This window comes from Pinus tabuliformis, chromosome 4_2, assembly GCF_031772625.1.
Source record: "Pinus tabuliformis cultivar Carrire ecotype Pingquan chromosome 4_2, CPIR1, whole genome shotgun sequence".
Taxonomy (NCBI): Eukaryota; Viridiplantae; Streptophyta; class Pinopsida; order Pinales; family Pinaceae; genus Pinus; species Pinus tabuliformis.
In genome coordinates, this window is record NC_142304.1 from 386,951,493 (window position 1) to 386,974,693 (window position 23,201).

Below are 23,201 nucleotides of genomic sequence, written 5' to 3' on the forward strand. Positions count from 1 at the left end.
CAAAACCAAGAATAAAAACTGAAAACTGATCATTGAAACTTAATCATTGAACTAACCAATCACTGAACCAACTGAATCAACTAATCACTAAATCAATGAATCAACCAATCACTGAATCAAATGAAACCCAAATCAATCAACTTATTCTTAGACAACCAGATCAGTTAGATCACTATAACCATAATACTAATACTGAACCCAAACACTATATCAACTTACTGAATCAACTAAAATCCTAGATCAATAGACTATCTTAATATATACGCTACTTTATTGTAGCAAACCTGTGTGTATGTGTGACTTCCTGGAAGCATACTCACGTACAAATCTCAAAACATTAAACGCTAAAACTGAACCATTGTCACTCTGATATACACATTGAACCACACCCAAATCCACTGCATCATTATGAAAAAATCACATAACCATCACTGATTTTCAATCACAAACAACTAGTAGCATTATCATTCTTTAACATATCAATCATTGATCAAAACATCACTATTAAGCCCAGATCATCAAGTAAGACTTCATTGACAGATAGAAGAAACAAATAAAGACTAATTAAACTGATCAGACATCTTTTCCAGCAAAACCCTAGCTTATATACGTACTTTCCTCAAAACATTTCCGTGTGTATACGTGCTTTTCAAGAAGCAAACCCGTGTACAGATATGAATAGATACACGACTTATGAGTATTAAACTTGCACATATATGTGCCTTTCAAGTTATCAAAATCACGTACAGATCTGCAATTACTGGCACAAACCTTCGCTGCATGACATAACTTCACACATACCTAGATCTTGGCACACATAAAAAATCACACATCAAGAAACTATCATCACTAATCAAATCAACCCATAATCAAAATTTTCATCTCATATATATTGGATCTAATCCATCATCAAATTATCGGGTGCATACTTAGTTTTAGATCAAACAAATCAATAATAGCCCATTACATGCACACTTGCTTTAGATCTAACTATTCATGAAATATTCATCACTTTCACACACAAAACACTTTGATGTCCATCTCCTTATATAGCTTAACCCTTATACAATACCATAGGTCAAAACCATACTAGTGACAATGGTATTCTTGGACGGGATCAAACATCCATTACTGTGCTCAATACCATAGGTCAATACCATGGTAAATACCCTTGGTATTTGAAATACCATGGTGCAGAAACTGTACGCACCTTTCCTTCTTCATACTCGTGTGTGTATGTGACTTTGCTTCAAAAAACCCACGTATACTTATTGAATACTTCATATTTATCATTACTCTATCTTTGAACTTTTGTGCCTTTTACCAAACTCTCTATCACATGTAGACAGATCTTGTTGACATCTTCATCAAGTAGGCTACCATCAAAGGACAATTCATCAAGTAGGTTGTCATCAAGGACAACACATTAGTCATAATGACAACATAAATGTGGTTATCCTTCTATGATTTCTACATTTAAATTGATAACAAGCCCTCTCACAATGGTGGTAACACCATATTCCCCTAGAGGTTGGAGGCATACTAAAACTTATGAATAATTTCATCATCAAACCCCTTGAATTTCTCAAAGAATCCCAACCACTAGGGGTTTGCAAAGATGTGTTTGACAGGAGGGTGTTGGTGGATCCTTGATGAGTCTATGTGCTCTCTTCTATTGAAACCAACCCCCATGATCCCTACTATAGTTTTTCAAATTTTTACAAGGGAATTATGTTGTCAATTATTAGTTTTCAGAGAAACTTAGGGTTTCAGAGCAGAGATGAGAGGAATAGTTCTATGTTGTTGATTAGAGGAAGAAAAGTTGCATGCAAAATAAAAAACAAGCTCATTCTCCTACTATCATTCTTATCTTGCAAGAAAAATTTAGACCTTGAATTTATTTTCACTTTCAGGAGTTTGCTACATGATGATTTTATGGACAAAATTTGAACAATCCCATAGGCACTTTATATATAGGAGGCGAGGAAAATTGGTTCCTTGCCCCTCCCTTAAAGGCTCCTTAGTGCCTCTAATGGTTTTGCGGGAAAAATTGCACTAGGGCGAACTATTTTACACCTCTTGGGACAATCTTGTAGTAGTCAAGGTCAATCATATTGAGCCTTCAAGACAAGCATATTGAGGTTTTTACCCTTTTCAAAAAAATTCAAGGAATTCTAAGATCATACAAGAGATTTTGGTATGGCGCATATGGTGTTTCCATATTGTTTAATTTTCTACTTGGGTGCTAGTGTCAATTCCATTAGTTGACAATAACAAATGAAAAAAACCAAAAAAATTGAAACATTTTTCCCAACAATGTTATTGTTAGATTAAACTTGTTATCAAGACTCATTTAGAGTCTATATTTCTTGTACTTTATATTCCACATCTAGTGTATGTTTTATGCCTTTCTTTTTCCTCATTTGCACTCATTCTCTTTTGCATGTTTGGAGCCAGACCTTGATTTTATTTTATAGGATATTGTCTATGCAATAGAGGCTATGGTTTATACTTGCAAGTTCATTTATCATGAAATGAGATATAGTGTTCAATTGCAATTCTTGTTCTTAGGTGTTATATTTTGTGCAGGAGGGTTTTGCGTTGCCTCATAGTATCTAGGTAACCATAGTATGATGTTTTAGAAATCATAACCTAGCTATGTGTTTCTCCTTATTAAATCATGAGATGGTCAACACTCAAGTTTTATTTTAGGTTTGGTAGAAGGGAAAGCATTAGTATACAACATTCTTGGGCTTAATAATGACTATTAAATGATATTTAAAACTTATAAATGGGGTTTGGTAATGGTAACAAAACCTGAGCCTTTTAACTATGAAGCACTAGGAAATATGGAGGTTTCCCAATCGAGTGAAGAATGCATTGGAAAATAAAGGAAAATGAGCAACTTCAATCATGCTTCTGAGTGAAAAATAGTTGTGAAAGGAAAGGAATCAAAATAAACATGGTTGACTCTACGAATAACAAGATAGAATCGTGTAAGAGGGAGGTAATATTTTTTTTGTTTGAGCCTTTGCAAATTTCTCTCAGCTTGTTGGAATCAGAGACATCACATTATCTCTATCTTTTATTCTTAAATTATATCATATGTTGTCAATTAAATATTATGGGTTATGTTAGTTATTATACTAGTGGAAAGTAAGAACATATTTAGATGACTTTTTGTCGAATGTCTCTAAATGAAAGCTTTTCAAAACACCTGGAATACTTCTCCACGCTAATATTGGAGAGAAAATGCTTCACTTTTAAGGAAGTAGACCAAGTAGTTCAAGCTTCCCTTAGGTACAAGCCCTTGTTACACCCATTGAATTTATGAAGTATAGGCGCTCAAAAACCAACGATGGTAGAGTAGCTCCATTCAGGTGGGAGGGATATGGGATATAGAAGTTATTTCTCGCACCAGAATCATATCAAATAAAGGTAGGCCCAAAAAATAGTGAACCATAAAAAGGAAAGATTTATTATATTTCTTCCCCTCAAATATTCTCTAAACCCTCAAATAGCTAGAAGGGAGGGTTGGTTATCCTTCATATTGATTCCCCTCAAATCTAAATTCCCCTTTGAGAAGATACCTTTTATGAAGAAATTTTGATACTCTTAATTATGAAGTCTTGGCATTAAGGAAGAAAAACACTCTTGTTGAGTCCTAGCTCAGCTCGCAAAACTTCTTGAGATTATTACCTCTTGATGGGTTAGCTAGACGCTTGGCGCACTTGAAATGTTGTTCCATTGATATGACCTCTAAAGTGATTTCAAATTACTTCCCAATAGCGGGATAAATGACAATGTGCCTTTCTACCTTAAACAATGAAGGAAAACAACGCCCCACAAACTTCCCTTCCCATGCTTGTCTCCATTAAGTTGGTTGAAGAATACTAAGGATGATTGGTGTAAAGCCAAGCTAGAAGAATATGGGTTGTTAGAAGGAATGGGTGGTGGGCAGGGTCAGAAGAACCACTAACGTAATATCAAAAATTAAAAGGTTTGTTACACTAGTCAATGTAGATCTTATGTGAGCCTATGGATTTCCTAATCATGAGATCCTTTTGTTGTCACCATGCCTCTTGGAAGAGCTAGGAAACTCTCTCTAAAGTTGACTATGCATACTCTACAAATGTGACTTACGTGATAATTCGATCATTTCCTCCATACAAAGTAGAGAAGACCCCTAATTTAGGGTGAGAATTCTTGGCATTAAATGAGTATCTATTTGACTAACAAGTAACATTATGCTTAACATAGGAAACTTAGTGGATCATACCTTTGATGTATTTTCCATGGCTATAGCTAGTAGCAATGGTGAAGTTTTGGATATGACAGAAGAGGTTCTTAACCCTTTCATAGGTGGTAGTTCATCCCGAAAGATAAGATTCATAGATATATTACAGGTCAACCTCTAGTTGAACTCTTAATGCAAAATGGGATTCTACCTTTAGAAGGAAGTCCTAGCGAAGGGAATAAAAGGTCCCATCTTGCTTCTTGTGAAACACCAATTGATAGATTCATAAAATCTTACAAATAATTCACGAAGGAAAAGAGTAAATAAAACCTTCTCCACCATATGCCATAATTCTCATCAAAAAATCCTTGCTCGGTCGAAAGCAACAAAAGCCTAGTCATTATGTAAGGCACAAGAATAATTTTCTTTAGCCCCCAAAATGAAAACTAGTAAAAATACCAGGAATTCTTGTCCACGTTTGATGCCAGTAAAAAATCCCTTCTCTACTATACTCCGGGATCACTTTGACTGCTTCAATATCTCCAAAAACTTCAAATTCAAGAGTTGTTTGGCAAAGGGGTCATTAGGCCTAGCACATCTCCTTGTGGGTCTCCTATTGTCTTGGTTCCAAGGAAATATGGTACATATCACATGCGTGTGGATTTTAGAGATATGAACAAGATCATGGTAAACAATTGCTATACTATTCCTCGCATTGATGATTTGTTAGATGAGTTAAAGGATGTTGTTTATTTCACTAAGTTATATTTGAGAAGCAGTTATCATGAGATAAGGATTGTTGAAGGTGATATTTCAAAAACTTCTTTCAAGACAAGACAAGGTTTGTTTGAATGGTTAATTATGTCGTTTGGGATTTTCAGTGCACCTACAGCATTCATGAGATTTATGAATGATGTTTTGATACCATTCCTTGATCATTTTTCCATAGTATACTTAGATGATATTCTTATTTCTAGTAGGACTCGTGAAGAGCATGTCAAGCATGTGGAACAAGTTTTAGATGTCTTGAAAAAAGAGAAGTTTTATTTGAATATGTCTAAGTGTGAATTCGGGAAAACCTATTTGGTTTATTTGGGTCATATTGTAGGAGGGGGTGAATTGAAGATTGATCCCTCAAAATTTGAAGTTATTGTGAATTGGCCTAAACCCAACAATGTAACAGAAGTTAGGGTATTTTTGGGAGTAGTCCAATATTGGAGAAAATTTATAGCTAAATTCTCACTCATTGCAACACGATTACATGATTTAACAAGTGTGAACCTACGTATGAAAGCAACAGAAATAATTTGACACTTTGAAAGATAAAATTAGTACAACACTAGTTCTACCACTTCTAGATCTTAAACATCCATTTGAGATTCAAACCGATGCAAGAAATTATGCTATGGGAGAAGTTTTCATGCAACATGGTAAGCCAATTTGTTATCATTTCGAAACCTTTACCAATTCAGTAATTAACTACCCAACTTATGATAAATATTTGTATTCTTTAGTACAAAGCATGAATAAATGGAACCATTATTTGATGGGTAAATAAATGATTATTCATACTGATCATAAACCTTTTCAATATTTACAATCGCAAGCCAAGCTACAACAAGTTAGACATTTCAGGTGGATGGGATTTCTACAACAATTTCATTTTGTAATATTCAAGTACAAGAAAGGTATATGCAACAAACTGATATGTTATCATGAACTATTGTTAATGCATATGTTACTCTTAAGCATAACTCAAGCATGCATGAAATTTATATTGAACGATATGCTTAAGATGACATTTTTTAAAGATGTTTATGCAACTTTGAGTCAAGGAAATCATGTTGAAGAGTTGGATTATCATGTTCATAAAAAATTATTTTATCAGCTTGGCAAGTTATGTGTTCCACAACGTGAAAGAGTCAATTTCATAAGGGAAGCCCACACTTATCTTATTGTTGGTCACTTTGGTGTAGGAAAAATAGTTTCTCAAATTCAAAGGCATTGTTATTGGCCTCACATGAATGAAACTATTTCAAGATATGTAAAGGGATGTTCCATATGTGCTACTAATCAGTTTAGCTATAGGAAATTGGGTTTGTACACTCCACTTCCTATTCCTTTTCGTCCCTAGGAAAGTGTTTCTATGGATTTTGTAGCGGGAACGCCAATGTCTAGGAAATGTCATGATTATATATATATGTCGTTGTGGATTGTTTCAACAAAATGTGCATGTTGATGCCATGTAAGAAACAGGTTACAACTAAAAAAACTACAAATATATTCTTCCAAAATGTATGGGTTCACTTTGGATTACCCATTTCTATTATCTTTTATCGAGATTCTCGACTTGTCGAGAAGTTTTAGTCATGTTTATGGGAACTCATGGACACAAAGTTGAAGAAGAGCACTACATTTCATCCACAAAACGACGACCAAACATAAGTAGTGAACATAACAATAATGCATCTTCTTCAAGGATATTGTGGTAAGCATCCTAGACTTTGGGATGATCATTTGCATTACGCCCAACATGCCTACAATCATGCCAAGCACTCATCTATGCAAGTATCACCATTTGAATCTTGTTTGCGATATTGCCCAAAGTCTCCTTTGGATTTCATCTTTGATAAAGATATTGAAATAGATGGACATAATGATGTGAATAAAGGAAATAATTTCATTGAACAAATTCAGCAAGTGCATCAAAGGGTACAAGAAAAATTAGAGAAAAGCAAAGTAAAGTACAAAGTAAGACATGACAAGCATCGGGTTGATTATTATTTGCAAGTGGGAGATCAAGTTTGGTTGTACATCAGTAAGGAAAGACTACAAGGTGAAGGTAAAAAGATCAAGCAAATCATATATGGTGCTTTCAAAATCTTGCAGAAGATTATGTTGTAGCGGCTACAAAAACCTCCAAAATTTTGCCTTAGCCTGTTTTGGAGCTTCCCTACCAACCTTAAACAACACTTTGTCTTGCTTCATCAAGTACTCAAGCTTCAATGTCTTCCTCGCACAAAGGAAGCTTGTTAATCACAGTCGATCCATTCCCCTCACAAGCTGCTTACCCAGACTTGGTCCAACTGCAGGCTGAATAGCTTCCCCTTGAAAATTGCGCATTCCTGGAAGGAAACCAGCCTTCCCTCCAGGAATTGCGCAATCCTCTCAGATAGCCTGATGGGCTCCAGGATTGCGCAATCTTGCCAGCCAACCCTCCTAACAGGATTTGCGCAATTTTTCCAGCAACAAGTTGTTCAGCCCAGGATTTTCGTAAATCTGGGCAGCAGTCAGTTGTTCTGCCCAGAAATTACGCAATCCCCTTGGGCAGTCAACCCAGCTCCAAGCCAAGAACATGTATTTTTTTCGAGCAGTTGAGCACTCACATGCATGAATAGTCTAGTTGACCAGTTCCACCCGGGATCGATGAAACTTGACTTGCATACATGCATGACTTGATCTTCCCGGAATAGCAAGAGACAACATGCAAAAGGTATCCCATGATTCAGGAAGCTATTTTTAGCAGCTGGGATTGCATGCAAAGTTGTTTTAGAAGTTTCCCTCCAAGTGTCGTTTTTTCCTAGATTTGTGGCATGCGCATCATGAGACCAAACTTATTTATTCGACACATCAAAGCTCATTCATTCACATCAATCTTGGAGCTCTGACATCCCACAACACATCCAAGAATCTTCAACACATATGACTCAACTATTCACTGAAGTGGCCTCAACTTGTCTTTTTCAGCATTTCTGTCACTTTTTGTGTATTCACTTGTGTGAGTGTCGTTTGCTTGATTTCTTTGAACGCCTGTTGTATTTTACATATATTCTAGATTTTCCTAGCCATGTTTCAATTTCATTCCTATCTCACTACTGTTGCATGCATGAAACTGTTTTGCATGGACGTTCGCCCAACCAACGAATGACCTCACCCACATGCATGTTGATCTGTTTGTTGAATCTTCCATTCATGTTTTGCATGCACTCTTTATCGCTTCTGCTATCACTTAGTGTTGCCATGCATTTCATCGACTTACTTGCTTTTGGTTGCCCATCAGCGAGTCAGACCAACCTTGGCCCAGTCTCTGCCTTCACAAAGGCTGCATTGCGCAATCTAGGGAAGGAAGGCTTACCTTCCTCTCCAGCTCCTAGCCCAATTGGAGGATGGAGTGTCTCTCAACCGGGTTCTTACTCAGGGAATTTCTTGATTTGTGTATTATGGCCCAGCATTGGCCTCCTAGACTGCTTTGCACATTCCTAGAAGACCACTGCTACTTGGTCCAAGAATTGTCCAAATTTGTCCCTGGCCCAATAGTCTTTCCCAGCTAGAATTGCACATTGTGCAATCCTAGTAGCTAGTTGTCTAACTAGATTGCGCATTTCACAGATCCAGCAGCCATTCCAGCCTCCCAAACAGCCCAGACTTCCTTTTGCGAAGTTTTGGCAGCTAGTCACTCAGCCTACCAGTGAAATTTACTCAATCTTGCTCATCCATTTCCTAGGAATGTGTTGTGTCCTTCCCCGAATTTGCTTTGTTTTCACTGACATATTTCTTGCCATGCATGCTTCTTGTTTCCAGATCTTTCAGGTGTTCATCTATCTCAATGGCTTCCAAGAGAATAGGATCTCAGGACACTAATGGTATGGCAGTTGGAGCAGTAGTTGAGTAGGTGTCCTCTGGTTTGCCGATCTATGAAGATACGAAGTTGTATCTAGACAAGGACATCAAACTGAAGTGGCAAGAGGTGAATGAAACATTTGCAGGTACTTTTGGGGAAGACCTTGAAGACCGTCAGGTGTACGTGAACATTCATAAGTCTGGATTGTACCAGATTTCATGTAGATACCCTGCGTTCCTATGCATGGAAATAATTCAGTGGATAGTCTCTCACACTGACCCCGAGACGATGACCTTGAGCAGTGTTAGTGGGATGAAGCTTGCAACCTTCTGGGCATGAGATTACGATGAGATGTATTAGATGACCAAGCCCATGACTGTCATGACTCCCCTGTTCAGCTTGCCCAACAGTAGAGGCCACTCCAGAGACATTCTGAAGGATTGGGTAAAGGAGCCAGCTCATTTCAGGATGACCCCCAATCAGATCTATAAGACGAAGATATTGAGGAAGGCATACCAATACTTGGTCATATTCGCATGTCGACTGAGTGGCCAAGCGAGCACTGAGACCTTCCCTCATAGTTGGGTGGTCACGCTGGACCAACTGGATAGAGAAGGAAGACCATGCAACTGGTCCGACATACTAGCTCATCAGATAAAGGAGCAAGTCACAAAGGCTTGACAGTCACCCGAAGGCATGCATGCAAAGATTTACATGTCCACCTACATTCTAGATGCAGTATGTGCCCGACATGAGTTCCTGAGCTTAGAGTGGGCATGGTCATCGACGGAGACTATTGTGAGAATGTATTTCAAGTTATTGTCCGAGTGCAGTTTTAGAGGAGTGATCATACGGCTGTCTAACCATCTTGTCACCCTAGTGTATAGGTTGATATTCGAACAAGATCCACCCTGCATGTCAGAAGAAGCGATGAAGGCATTGTTAGGCATTGCAGATTGGTATGCCTCACTAGACGACATGTTCATCCGAGTGTTCAGTGCAGAGAAGCCTCCACATGTTCTTCCAAAGTTTGCTTTGGACGTGCTTGTCATGCAGGAAGTAGCATATCATATCTCAGCAGGATTAATAGCTAGGCTTCAGCAGAAGAAGAAGGCCCCTTGGGCCACTCTTCCATTGTGGATCAAGTTATATGAGATCCAGAGCATCAAGCAAGCAGATGTCGAAGTTGAACAGATGAAGAAGTACCCATTCGACCTCTGAAGCTTCAACCCGTATGACCCACATTGCATTATGAAGGACCACTGCATGAGAGTTCAGTTCAATTGGATCCATGGGGCATGTCATTGGGCCGAGGAGGACTCATGGAGGTATTGCTACAATTCCTCCAGACCTAATGAACAGGTCGGTTTCATCGTAGAGTGGTTAGCACAATAGCATGAAGCAACATCACAGAGAACACCAATACTAGTAGCAACAGTAGAGGCAACAGAGAACTGCATACATGTGCATGACAAAGGGAAGAGTAAGATTGTCAACCGCATGGAGGAGGAGAAAAGCTGCAAGTTTCGAGCAGATCCACTTGTAGAACAAGCAGCTATGGCTATTCAACAGAAGAGGCAACATCACAACAAGAGAATGGCTTGAAGGTAGAGGGATAAGAAGATAATGGAAGAAGTAGAGAAGGAGTTGCATGAGATGAGGGAATAACCTCAGAAAGAACAAGAGTTGTGCCAAAAGGAGAAGGAAGCGCAGTAGCAACAGATTCAGTAAGGGGCATATCACTTGCAAACAGACGAAGCAACGCCCATACAAGTAATTGATTCTTCTAAAAAACTGGCATCAGGTGAACAGGGTGAACCCTCATAGGGGAAAGACTTTGCTCATGATATCGAACAAGCTCTTGAACAGTTGGATGCAGACATGGAGCAGAAAGAGTTGGAACATGATACTGACCTCATGCCTCACCAAAGAGTGGTCGACTCACTTGCTTCAATGCATCCAGACGATGAGCAAGTCTTGAATGACCAAGGAGGTACTCAGATCCTTAGTGGTCAACCGAAAGTAGAGATGTACAACATATCCTTTGAAGAACCTTATCACAAAGTTGTGCATCTCATAGAGTATCGACTCCAGAGGACCAAATAGCCCCTACACAATTTGAAGAGCAAGTGATCATGACTGATGTGCACAAAAATCTAGTTGCGTCAGCTGATGCAAATAGAGTGTAGGTTGAAGCCACTAGCTCAAGTGTTCATTTTTTCATAGCTGAGAATGAGCGAATGACAAAGGAACTACAGGTGACCAAGCCGGGAGGAGACTTGGTGAGAATGTCTGCCCGAGCTGGACTGAAGAAGGTAATACTAGATGAAGTACTTTTCTTGGACACAGTTATGCGAGCATTGTACTCCAAGTTTGGTACCGTGCATCAAGTAGTCGTTCATCTCCACGGATGGCAGCAACGATGTGCAAGAAGAGTACGCATCTTGAAGAACATACATACTGTTGTTGATAACATGCGAGCATGGACGATGAAGTACAAGGGAGCCCCACTTCACTTGCCAAAGATGATGAAGATCAATGTGGTCGAGTTGCAAGCATGTATTCAGAGTCAAATCCGGAGCTATGAAGACCTATCGCAACTCATCACTAGCATACAGGCTTCCCATGCACGAGTATTCAAAAGCATGGAGGTTATAGTGCACACTCATGCGATCCCATCACTTGGGACCCTCACCCAGGTGAAGACCAAGAAGCAGGACCAACATGAGCTTCATTTTTACTTCGACGAGCTGATGCGCACCATCACCAGGCCAAACTTTCCTATCTATGCAGACATCATGCACAAGTACGTTGTTGGTCTAGCCACACTAAAGAAAATGATGTGCATGCTCATAGACGAGTTGGACAGAGGAGCGAGCAGTGTACCCAGATGCTATGGAGGCAAGGTTCATGTTTTAGATGCATGTCACAGCAGAACACACGGACACTCTCAAGGACTACCAATCTAGGTATCAATATGTCATTGTTGATCAGCATGAGGATGTCGAGCAGTTGGACTTCTATGGTTGTCTAAGTCCAAATGATGTCTAGTTTGGCTTGTCCAAGCCATTGTTCACATGGGTACATGTGCATTGTAATGTTGAGGCCGTGAGGGAAGCTTGCCCAATGGTCCCCGAACTGGCCATTCCTGAGGAGGCGGAGGTAGATGAACAGGTCTAACAGCTTGCTATAGGGTTGCGCGATGCTCGCATAGAGTTGGCTAAGGTTCAGCTGGAGATGAACCTACAGATTGCAGATTTACAGTTGAAGGCCCAACCTTCAACTCTGCCAGAAGTAAAGGAGCAGCGTGCAACCGCTGTCACTGAGGCGATAGCGGCGGTAGACAGTGCAGTAGCAGACTACACACAGTTGTTTGAATAGTCGTTCGAGGTCCTAACGAGCCTGCAGGAGGACCCTAATGTACAACGGCTGGAGATAGAGGCGTGAGAACTGCAGCAGCACTATGATGAAGTAAAAGGTACAGTGTGCACTGTTGCTCTCACGCAGAGACTGGCGAAGCTGCAAGAGGCCAAAACACTGAAAGAATAGGTAGATGCAGCACAGCACAAAGAGGCGGTGTTGAAGGTGCGCTTGAAGCCCTGGTTGGATGAGGCTTATTCAGTCACGACCTCTATTGAAGGCAAGCTTGCTAATCTGCAAGCGACTCAGCAGAAGCTTCAGGCTGATCGTTCAGGAGCAGTGACAGAGCAGATGGTTGACGAAGCGAAGCAGGCGACCGCACAGTGCACTGCCGAGGTTGTCGTCATACAGGTCGAGCTGGGAGGTCTTCGCGCCAAGATCTCCGCGCCCGCAAAGTGACTCGAGGACGAGTCACCAAGTTTGTGTTGGGGGCCTGTTGGGAACGGGTTCCCCCAAGGACAGTTTTGGGGCTAAAATCCCATGTTTTGGGACAATTTTGTAATAAAGTTGTAAAGTCTCCGCATTTTGTGGTCGCAGAGTGCGAAGGTGTCAAGAGTCATAAAGGGTTGTCCACCCTTATTTTGTAAAATGTAAAGTCGGTTGTAAAGATCCACCCATGGTCCGCAGACCATGGGATTGTATAAAAAGGAACTAAGTAAGTAAGCTCTAAGTAGTTTTGGAGTAGCGAGTCAGAAGTAAGAATGGATAGCAAAGAATAGGAGTTTTGGGAGAGAAGTCTAAGTGTTTCGGGTCTTAGCGTAGGTAGAGGCTCTGCAGCTGAGTGCGCAGAGGACTAGGGTGGAAGTCCGCAGCTGAGTGCGCGGACCCCTGCAGCTGTGTGTGCAAGGCGGATAGAGTCTGTATTAATCAAAAGATATCAATAAAGAGAAGTATTCTGCAAATTATGTGTATTTATTTCTTGTTAATGCATCTGGTTATATTGCGTTTTGGGTTTAATTTACAATGTTCATGTGATGCGTGAATGTATGTGACTGTATTGGTTAATTGAACGCAAGTAAGAATATCTGTTTACACGGCGCTAACTATGGTTGATTAGTAAGATAAGTAAAACACTTAAGATAACTTGGGAACCTATACAATACGCTGTCAAAGCAGCGCGAAAGTACCTGGATTGCAGGTTAAGGCTGTGCGAAGGTCAATCGGACACCTTCGCGAAGGTACCAAAGGGCGGAATAAATGGTAGACTGTCAGAGCCCTAAAGCTTAGTGACCTGCGCGAAAGTAGGAACAGAGGGTATAAACCGACATCACGACCATCTCAGGGTGCGGAAACTTGGTTCCAACATCCCCCCATACTGCTTCGGGTGAGACTTCGATCTGCGCTCTGCGGGCTGATGCGGAAAGGGCCAGTAGTGTAGGGATTTGTTTTGCTAACTAACGTTGAACCTGGGTCAGGCCCCACGAAGCCAACACCATCTCCGTTGACGTTCGTTTACAAAAAAACGATAAACCCATCAGGGAGCTGAATTTAGACAATCCAAAGCCTCCTCCCGCCTTGTGTCTTTTCAGTGTACTGCACAGCCTGTATCTGTACCTTGTCCTCTGTTCTTGGAAGCATGGAAGATCTTGTAACAAAAATTTGGTGCAAGGGGGAGTGACATGCAACAACAGGTTATGTCACAAGCAAAGAAGTCAACCACAGATCTGAGAGTAGATGAGCAAGACTCTAAGAGGAAAATAGAGCTTGGAGAATCCCACTCAAAAGTGGATGATGGTTGTCAAGACCATAAAATTGAAACTCATTATGCAAGCATGCATATGGATGAAGAAGATGCAACAAATATTGTAGAGAGAGAAGCAAGAGCCTTTGTATGTGAAGTAGAGTAAGAGCATATAAATGCTCAAGGAATCCATTGTAATGTGCATGATGCAGATGATGGTGAATCCCACTGTGACGAAACAAATGTGGATGATGACTACAAAGTGAGATGTGAATTGGTGCAACCAACCGTAGTTGATGGATTTTACATTGTTTTTGAATATGCAGGTGTTCAGAATAGCATGGTCGAAAAAGTTGAAAACAAGGTTCTTAATAAATTTGATGCAGATTTGAAGCTCATTGAAGAATGGATTCAGAAACCAATAGAACAAATTGAAGTGAGTCTTAAGGCAACAACTGGAATAAAATAATTGAATGAAATGGTGAATAATGATCTTGAGTGTGTAGATTACATGAAAAAAGTAGCAGTACCTGATGATGAAAGTGAAAAGAATGATATGAAAGACAAAGATGAATGCATTGAAACCATTTTTCAACAATGGAGTCCATAAGAGATGAGATTATGTTATTCAGAAATATGGTAGAAAGAAAGTCAGGAATGTAAAGCGCAAGAAGAAGAGAAAAGAAGACAATTTAAAGATGTAATGTTGTGGCAGCAGTCCATGGTTGAACGAATATTTGCAGAGGAAGGTGTAGTAGAGAAGATCAAATTGTGTTTCAACACAAATTCAAGAAAAGTCAAAGAAAAATTACAGCAGCAGCAGCAACAAGTAAAGAAATATGGAGCCTACAACAAGAACCCGCAACAGAGAATGAAGCAATTTTGAGGATTTAAAATTTGGAAGAAGAGAAAAAGAAAATGAAAAATTGTGAAAGTCTTGAGTCATTGTAAGCCTAGCTGAGACATAGACCAGCAGGCATGTTCGGGTGATGATTGAGTCAATTTCTATTGTAAGCCTGGCAGGTATAATTGAGTCAAGTTGAGTCATGTTTGAGTTATGTTGAGTCATACGGTCATAATTAAGGGGGGGTGTTAGAAATTGTAATTACTCCGGCATGCCAGAGTTGGCTAAAATTAGAGAGTGAGTTAACTGAGCATTGAGTCAAGTCGAGTGATGGATAAAGAGTTAAGTGCAATCCATATTTAGAGTGTGAGTTAACTGAGTTAAGTGTGTGTGCATGTCAAGTTATTTTAGGCAAGTCGCTAGTTGAAAAAGTTTAAATACCCTTCACTGAGTTCATTGTAAGAATCAAGGTTTTGTGTGATCAATAGAGAAGAGAATCAACTCCTATGGTTTGTGTGTCAATTTTTGTGCCTTATCTCCTCTGCCTTTCCAACATGAAATAACCCTCATATACATATAAAATTCGTTTTTTCCATCCCCAATTATATTTTCTTTCCCTTAATCTCGTGCTTAACTTCATTCGATGTTATTTAGGTGTGTGATTAGCTCAGTTCCAGGGATGGATCGATAGTGGCCAACACTCAAGTAAAGGATTTCTTTCCTTTTGTAGGGTTTTCATTAATGTAAACGTATGCCCCTTCTCTATCTTTGTTCCATATTAAGAGGCTTGTCGTTACCTCTTCCTTATTATGGTTTTTCTTACGACTGTTGACAGGTATAGCAAACCATTCCTAAGCTGATTTTTTCCCAAGATTTTTCCCAAACAATAGACCCTTAACACGACATTGTCTTACTGCTACATTAATTTTCATCGAGGTTGGCATACTAACCACCTATAGCTTAGAGTGGTTTTTGAGCACGGGTAACCCTAACCTAGGGTTTGGCTTCTCGTCTGTGATTTTGGCTTTTGATTTTTCCAACATTTTCTTGAGTCGATTCTCACATAATTAATACTTATGAGTGTGCGTACTGTCGTGCACTATTCCGACTGTGGAAGCAGGGTTTTGTAACCCACATTTGTTAAGGCTTGGTTGCCCGCACGACCTCTGTTACAGTTAGGGCATGCATAATCTCTTCTGTTTATTTTCTTTGGTGGAAAATAGTACGTGTGATGTGCATTTAGCTGTTGAAATTACAAATAAGAACCAGAGTACATATTTTTGTAATTTATGCCAAAGCCCTTGAAGGAGGGGATGCTACATTAATTTTTTTTTTAAATATATGTCAATATTACTTAATTCTATATATTAAAATATTTTATTGATGATCCATATTAAATTTTTTATTATTATGAATATTTGTAAATATTAAATATTAATTTTACATAAAAAATTGAATGAATTACACATATTATTCTTTTTTTTTGTAGTGTGGTTCACCAACACCTTGGTCAGAGGGCTTTAGGCAGATTGGACCTAAACTAACCCTTGGGGCTCTTACACATATTATTCTTATATGAGTAAGTATTTTAATATTTTAAATTTTAAATTATTATTTTTTTTAAATACTTTACTATACACAGCATTAAAATGTTTTATTTTAACATTTTATTTCTATATATCGATATATATGAAATTGATATCAATATATATTAGTTAATCTATATTTTCATATAGTTGAAATATTTTGAAGTATGGAATTGACATCAACATAAATTAGTTAACTTATATTTTTATATAATTTATTTTTGTGTTGAAATATTTTTAAGGCTTCAATGTTTTACTATTTTTTACTTTTAATTATTTTTTTGTTTTAAATTGATATGAAATTATATTATATATTGTGAAAATTAAAATATTTTTTTATAATTAAAAATAAGTGAAATATTTTTATGATATTTACACTAAATTGTGATAATAACAATTAATCTATAAAAAATAATAAAAATAAAATAATCAATATTTTTAATTTTATATATATATAGACATATAATTAAAAGATATTTTATTTTTATTTTAAAAATCCCAAACACCAAGAAAATCACACATTACTGTCAACTGAATAAGTAAGATCGATGAAACCTGCAACATGCATGTATTCGAAATTTAGATGTAGATGGAAACATAAGTGGCCATGCATTCCGTGGAGCCGCGGAAGCGGTTCTTTATTTTAGCTTACTAGTAGAGTGCACGGCCCATGATAACGGATAGCTTACTCATAAGAGCAGGGATACATTGGTAAGATGTCCTTCAAGGAGGAGAAACTTTCAGTGATCTGCTTTGGTCCTTGAATAATGTGATCGTCTGTGGTGCCAGGAGCAAAATTAATAAGAGCATAGGTGTCACCCTTAAATATATAAGCCTCATTTGTTCGAGAAGAAGAAAACGCTGCATCCAGTCCATTCTCGAAAATCGTACCTTTAAGACTGTAAAAACTGTCAATAATCTTTTTGGGTCCTTGAATTATGTAATCATCTGTTGTGCCGGGTGCGAAATTGATACGGGCGTATTGATCACCTCTGAATAGATAGGCCTCATTTTCGGAGGAAGAGGTGAAGGCCGCATCAATACCCTTTGCAAAAATAGTATCTTTCAAGGAGTAGAAGCTATCAGTGATGAGCTCGGGTCCTTGAATAATGTAGCCCTCATCAAAGTTGATAAGTGCGCAGATATTACTCCTGAAAATATAGGCCTCATTTTTTCCGGAAGCAGTAAAGGCGGCGTCAATACCACTTGCAAAAATAGTATCTTTTAGGTAGGGAAAGCCATTGCCAATACTCCCGGGTCCGTCGAGAATGCGGTCATCGGTTGTTCCAGGAGCATAGTTGATTCGCAGGTACCGGTCGGCGATGAACAGGTAAACCTCTTCTTTGTTGTTGAAGTTAAATGCACACTCGATGTGGTGTCCCACCTTGCAAATGTCTTCTTCCACACTACTAATTACTTCCGTACTTCTCTTTTGTCTTGCAGGGTACACTATAACAACTTCTCCTTCTGCGGGACATCTAGGATTTCTTAGACAGAGAGTCGGCCTATTTGGATTCGGTTTAAACAGGTCATTCATGTAAATGTTAGGGTCTGCAACGACATAAACTGGGTATCGCGATCCAGGCGGTACATCAACTATATATTCCCGTGCTGATCGAATATACTGAGGGCCGATGCCACCTGCAAAGGAAATTTCCTGCTGGTTTGGATAGTCATATCGGTCGCGCAGGGTTAGCCCCGCCTCGATGCCCCCAGGAGCAAATATCTCATACCGATAAAGGATGCAACTTGCTGTGACCGATGGTCTCCATGAAGTTGACCTCGTGGTGCTAACAAAAGCTGAAGGTTCAGCAGGTGTTTCGTCTCCGGGGCTCCCTGCACCGTTGACAAAGCGCTCAAGGTTGTAGTAATATCGAGGGTCATTTGGAGGCCGCCGACCAAATCCTGTCTGAAAAATGTCTTGATAGGGACGCCCATCCCACCGATACACTGCCTCTCTAATATCCTGGTCGTTCTCAGACTCCCGATATATAATTATTGGTGGTCCACCATATAATGCTAACTCAGGATTGTTGCACGTTAACCCATCTATTATTGATGATAGTTGATCAACCACATCATCTTCCGGCTGGGTGATCACAGCTGCTACTACGCGAAATTCTGAATCAGGTGGCACCGCCATACTCCACACTAATCTAGCGCTAGCGCAATACCTGTCTACCAAAAACAAGTCTACATAGTCAAAATCCACAGTAAAAGTGAAGCAAAAAAAAGGAAATTAAAGAGCAGGATATTGTTGAAACCATTTATATAATTACATAAACAAAATTCTTCTACTCATTCATATAATTTCATATACGTAAAGGAAATCAAAGAAGTAAAACAATTTACATAAATTGAAAAGAGCCCAAACATGTAGATTACGTTCCCAGTGTGCGAAAGTAACAATCCTGTACGCAAAACTATCTACAAGTTTCATGGATAATTTGTTAATTTTATTACTTAACAATAGTAATAATAACAAAGATTTATGATAAATTACTCCAGCAAAAAAACAAACAGTGTTAGAAAATTTATTTATGTATATGTATTATTAATAAAATTAAAAATATAATTGTGTTTAAATTAATTAACCATAAACAAAAGATTGTGTTTAACAGTGTTAGAAAATTTATTTATGTATATCTATTATTAATAAAATTAAAAATACAATTGTGTTTAAATTAATTAACAATAAACAAAAGATTGTGCTTTATTTATAATTGATTGTAGCAAAAATAACAAGGTGCTTTATTTATAATTGATTTTAACAAAAATAACAAGATACTTTATTTATAATTGATTGTAGCAAAAGTAACAAGGTGCTTTACATTGCACCCATATAATAACAAAATTAAATAACCATGTATTTACATAGTCACATCACAATATTTAAAAATAAAACGACAAGGATATCGTCCTAAACCATGATTTATGAGCTTCTAACTAATGGGAATCAAATTCCCTGGGAAAATTTAATAATTATTATTTATTTATTTACATATATGAGACAAAAATAAAAAAATAAATGAGCATAAATCTATTTTAAATCATGATTGCATAAACTAACAAAAATAATTAAATTTTTAGAAAAGTAAATAAAGAATTAATATAATATATGGAATATTTAAAAAAATTGCCCTTGGAATAAAAATTTCTAAAATAATGAAGTAAAAAATAACTTTTTGGAGAGGTAAATAAGAAATTAATATATGACATGGAATTTAAAAAATTAAGCTCTCAAAAATTTGATAAGCCTAATGATAATCTGACTTTAAGATTTAAAATATAATATGAAATTATATAAAATCTAAATTCTTGAATTTTATAAAAATAGATAAATTAAATAAAAATAAAATATGAAAAATTTCAAAATTTCAGATGGCAAGAACTTCACTTGTAGTGTGTAGGAAGATACAAGTAATAAAAAAGCAAGTTTCATCACCAATTCTGCCTTCTGGAGTTTTGGTGTTTGGAATTGATTTGCAAAAGTTTGGTGTTTGGAATTGATTTGCAAAAGTTTCACCAGTATTCAAATCTCTGGAGGCTGTTGTTTGGAATAGATTTACAAGAGTCTTGCCCCTGTTTAAAATCCATTTTCAAAAGTCTCACCCATGTTCAAATCTCTAGAAAACGTGTATAAAAATACAAGCAATAAGAAAAACAAATCTTATCACCCATTCAAACTTCTAAATTTGATATTTAAAATAAATTTGCAAAAATCCCACCTACCACAAATACGGTTACTCAGAGCACACCAACCCTTTTACGACAGGCACAGCCTATCTCCGCCCGACCGGAACTAAAGTTCACAACGCGCATTATTCTTTCACAGCAATAGAGACGGTTAAAATTATACACATGCCACTCCATTATATTTTTATTATATATCCTAAAACAATTCCGTGACCTGCTAGTTCTTCGAAGGGAGCAGCAAAAAATAACATTCGACCAGGCATACTGTTACTCGGTGGGCACCACCCTTTTTACAGTCACAAACTATCTCCAACAGAATGGATCTTACGATCACAGTATTATTCAAGTCCCCTAATTTTGGAGCCTCTTTCACAACAATAGAGACGGTTCACGCTACGCTTACCCTTATCATTACCCTCAGTCTTTAATCTTTGCACATTCTCGATTTACCGTCTCTTTGTACAATCTCGACTTACATATCTCACCACTGATAATACACTAAAGCACACAAGTTCACAAGCCGATTGTACATATCTCACCACTGATAATACACTAAAGCACACAAGTTCACAAGCCGATATAGATATATATAGATATATTAACATTTTATTTTCATATATAGATATATATGAAATTGATATCAATATATATTAGTTAATCTATATTTTCATATAGTTGAAATATTTTGAAGTATAGAATTGACATCAACATAAATTAGTTAACTTATATTTTCATATAAGTTATTTTTGTGTTGAAATATTTTTAAGGTTTAAATATTTTACTCATTTTTTTTCTTACTTTTAATTATTTTATTATTTCAAAAAAATTGATATGAAATTATATTATATATTGTGAAAATTAAAATATTTCTTATAATTAAAAGTAAGTGAAATATTTTTATCATATTGACACTGAATTGTGATATTAACAATTAATTTTATAATTAAAAAATATTTTATTTTTATTTAAAAATCCCAATATCAATTAGATGCATTAAACACTAAGAAAATCACACATTACGATGAAACCTGCAATATGCATATATTCGAAAAGTAGATGTAGATGGAAACATAAGTGGCCATGCATTCCGTGGAGCCGCGGAAGCGGTTCTTTATTTTAGCTTACTAGTAGAGTGCACGGCCCATGATAACGGATAGCTTAACCACAGGAGCAGGGATACATTGGTAAGATGTCCTTCAAGGAGTAGAAACTTTCAGTGATCTTCTTTGGTCCTTGAATAATGTAATCCTTTGTGCTGCCAGGAGCAAAATTAATGAGAGCATAGGTGTCACCTTTAAATATATAAGCCTCATTTGTTCGAGAAGAAGAAAACGCTGCATCCAACCCATTCTCGAAAATCGTATCTTTGAGACTGTAAAAACTGTCAGTAATATTTTTGGGTCCTTGAATTATGTAGTCATCTGTTGTGCCCGGTGCGAAATTGATAAGGGCGTATTGATTACCTCTGAATAGATAGGCCTCATTTTTGGTGGAAGAGGTAAAGGAGTAGAAGCTATCAGTGATGAGCTTGGGTCCTTGAATAATGTAGCCCTCATCAAAGTTGATAAGTGCGTAGATATTACTCCTGAAAATATAGGCCTCATTTTTTCTGGAAGCAGTAAAGGCGGCGTCAATACCACTTGCAAAAATAGTATCTTTTAGGTAGGGAAAGCCATCGCCAATAGTCTGGGGTCCCTTGATAATGTGGTCATTGGTCGTGCCCGGAGCATAGTTGATTAGCAGGTACCGGTCGGCGATGAACAGGTAAACCTCTTCTTTGTCGCTGAAGTTAAATGCACTCTCGATGTAGTGTCCCACCTTGCAAATGTCTTCCACACTACTTTCTTCAGTACTTCTCTTTTCTCTTTCAGGGTACTCTATAACAACATCTCCGCGGGTGGGACATATAGGATTTCTTAGACGGTAAAAAAATTCCATAGGAGGCCACCTGTCAGCATTTGGATTCGGGTTAAACAGAGCATTACTGTAAAGGTTATGGTCCGCTACGGTATAAGTTGGGAATCGCGATCCAGGCGTTACTGTAACTATATATTCACGTGCTATTCGAATATACTGAGGGCTAATGCCACCTGCAAAAGAAATTTCCTGCTGGTTTCGATAGTGATTTCGGTCGCCCAGTGTTAGCACCGCGTCGATGCCCCCAGGGGCAAATATCTCATACCGATAAAGGATGCAATCTGCTGTGACCGTTGGTCGCCACGAAGTTGACCTCGTGGTGCTAACAAAAGCTGAAGGTTCAGCAGGTGTTTCGTCTGCGGGGCTCCCTGCACCGTTGACAAAGCGCTCAAGGTTGTAGTAATCTGCCAAATATTGAGGGTCATTTGGAGGCCGCGGATGAAATCCTGTCTGAAAAATCTCTTGATAGGGACGCCCATCCCACCGATACACTGCCTCTATAATATCCTGGTCGTTGTCAGGCTCCCGATATAGAATCCTTGGTCCTTCAGTATTGTACAACGTTAACCCAGTTATTATTGGTGATAGTTGGTTAAGGACATCCACCGCGGAAGCCGGCTGGGGGATCGCAGCTGCTACTTGGCGAAATGGTGAATCAGGTGGCAACGCCATACTCCGCACTAATCCAGCTGAGCAATTGGTGTCGTTTCGCTAACGCAATACCTGTCCACCAAAAACAGGTCTACATAGTCAAAATCCACGGTAAAAGTAAAGAAAAAAAGAAATCAAAGAGCAGGATATTGTTGAAACCATTTATATAATTATATAAACAAATTTCTTCTACTCATTCATATAATTTCATATACGTAAAGGAAATCAGAGAAGTAAAACAATTTACATAAATTGAAAAGAACCCAAACATGTAGATTACGTTCCCAGTATGCGAAAGTAACAATCCTGTATGCAAAAGTATCTACAAGTTTCATGGATAATTTGTTAATTTTATTACGTAACAATAGTAATAATAACAAAGATTTATTATAAATTACTCAAGCAGAAAAACAAACAGTGTTAGAAAATTTATTTATGTATATTTATAATTAGTAAAATTAAAAATATAATTGTGTTTAAATTAATTAACAATAAACAAAAGATTGTGTTTTTTTTTTCAAAATGAAAAAAAAAGCACAATCTTTTGT

General features: G+C 37.8%; 2 protein-coding genes across 2 annotated transcripts; both read right to left on the bottom strand.

Annotated features, from left to right (window-relative positions):
- Positions 1 to 17,074: 17,074 nt before the first annotated feature.
- On the bottom strand, positions 17,075 to 18,532 carry LOC149169584 (uncharacterized). The gene has a single exon (XM_089425264.1). It carries the CDS (start codon positions 18,530 to 18,532, stop codon positions 17,075 to 17,077), a length of 1,458 nt encoding a protein of 485 aa, XP_089281390.1.
- Positions 18,533 to 21,243: 2,711 nt separating this feature from the next.
- Positions 21,244 to 22,674, bottom strand: LOC149169585 (uncharacterized). The gene has a single exon (XM_089425265.1). It carries the CDS (start codon positions 22,672 to 22,674, stop codon positions 21,244 to 21,246), a length of 1,431 nt encoding a protein of 476 aa, XP_089281391.1.
- Positions 22,675 to 23,201: the final 527 nt, after the last annotated feature.

What these genes read in the sequence shown, in the direction of transcription:
- LOC149169584 (XM_089425264.1), bottom strand. Translation starts at nt 18,532, where the DNA reads ATGGCGGTGCCACCTGATTCAGAATTTCGCGTAGTAGCAGCTGTGATC.
- LOC149169585 (XM_089425265.1), bottom strand. Translation starts at nt 22,674, where the DNA reads ATGGCGTTGCCACCTGATTCACCATTTCGCCAAGTAGCAGCTGCGATC.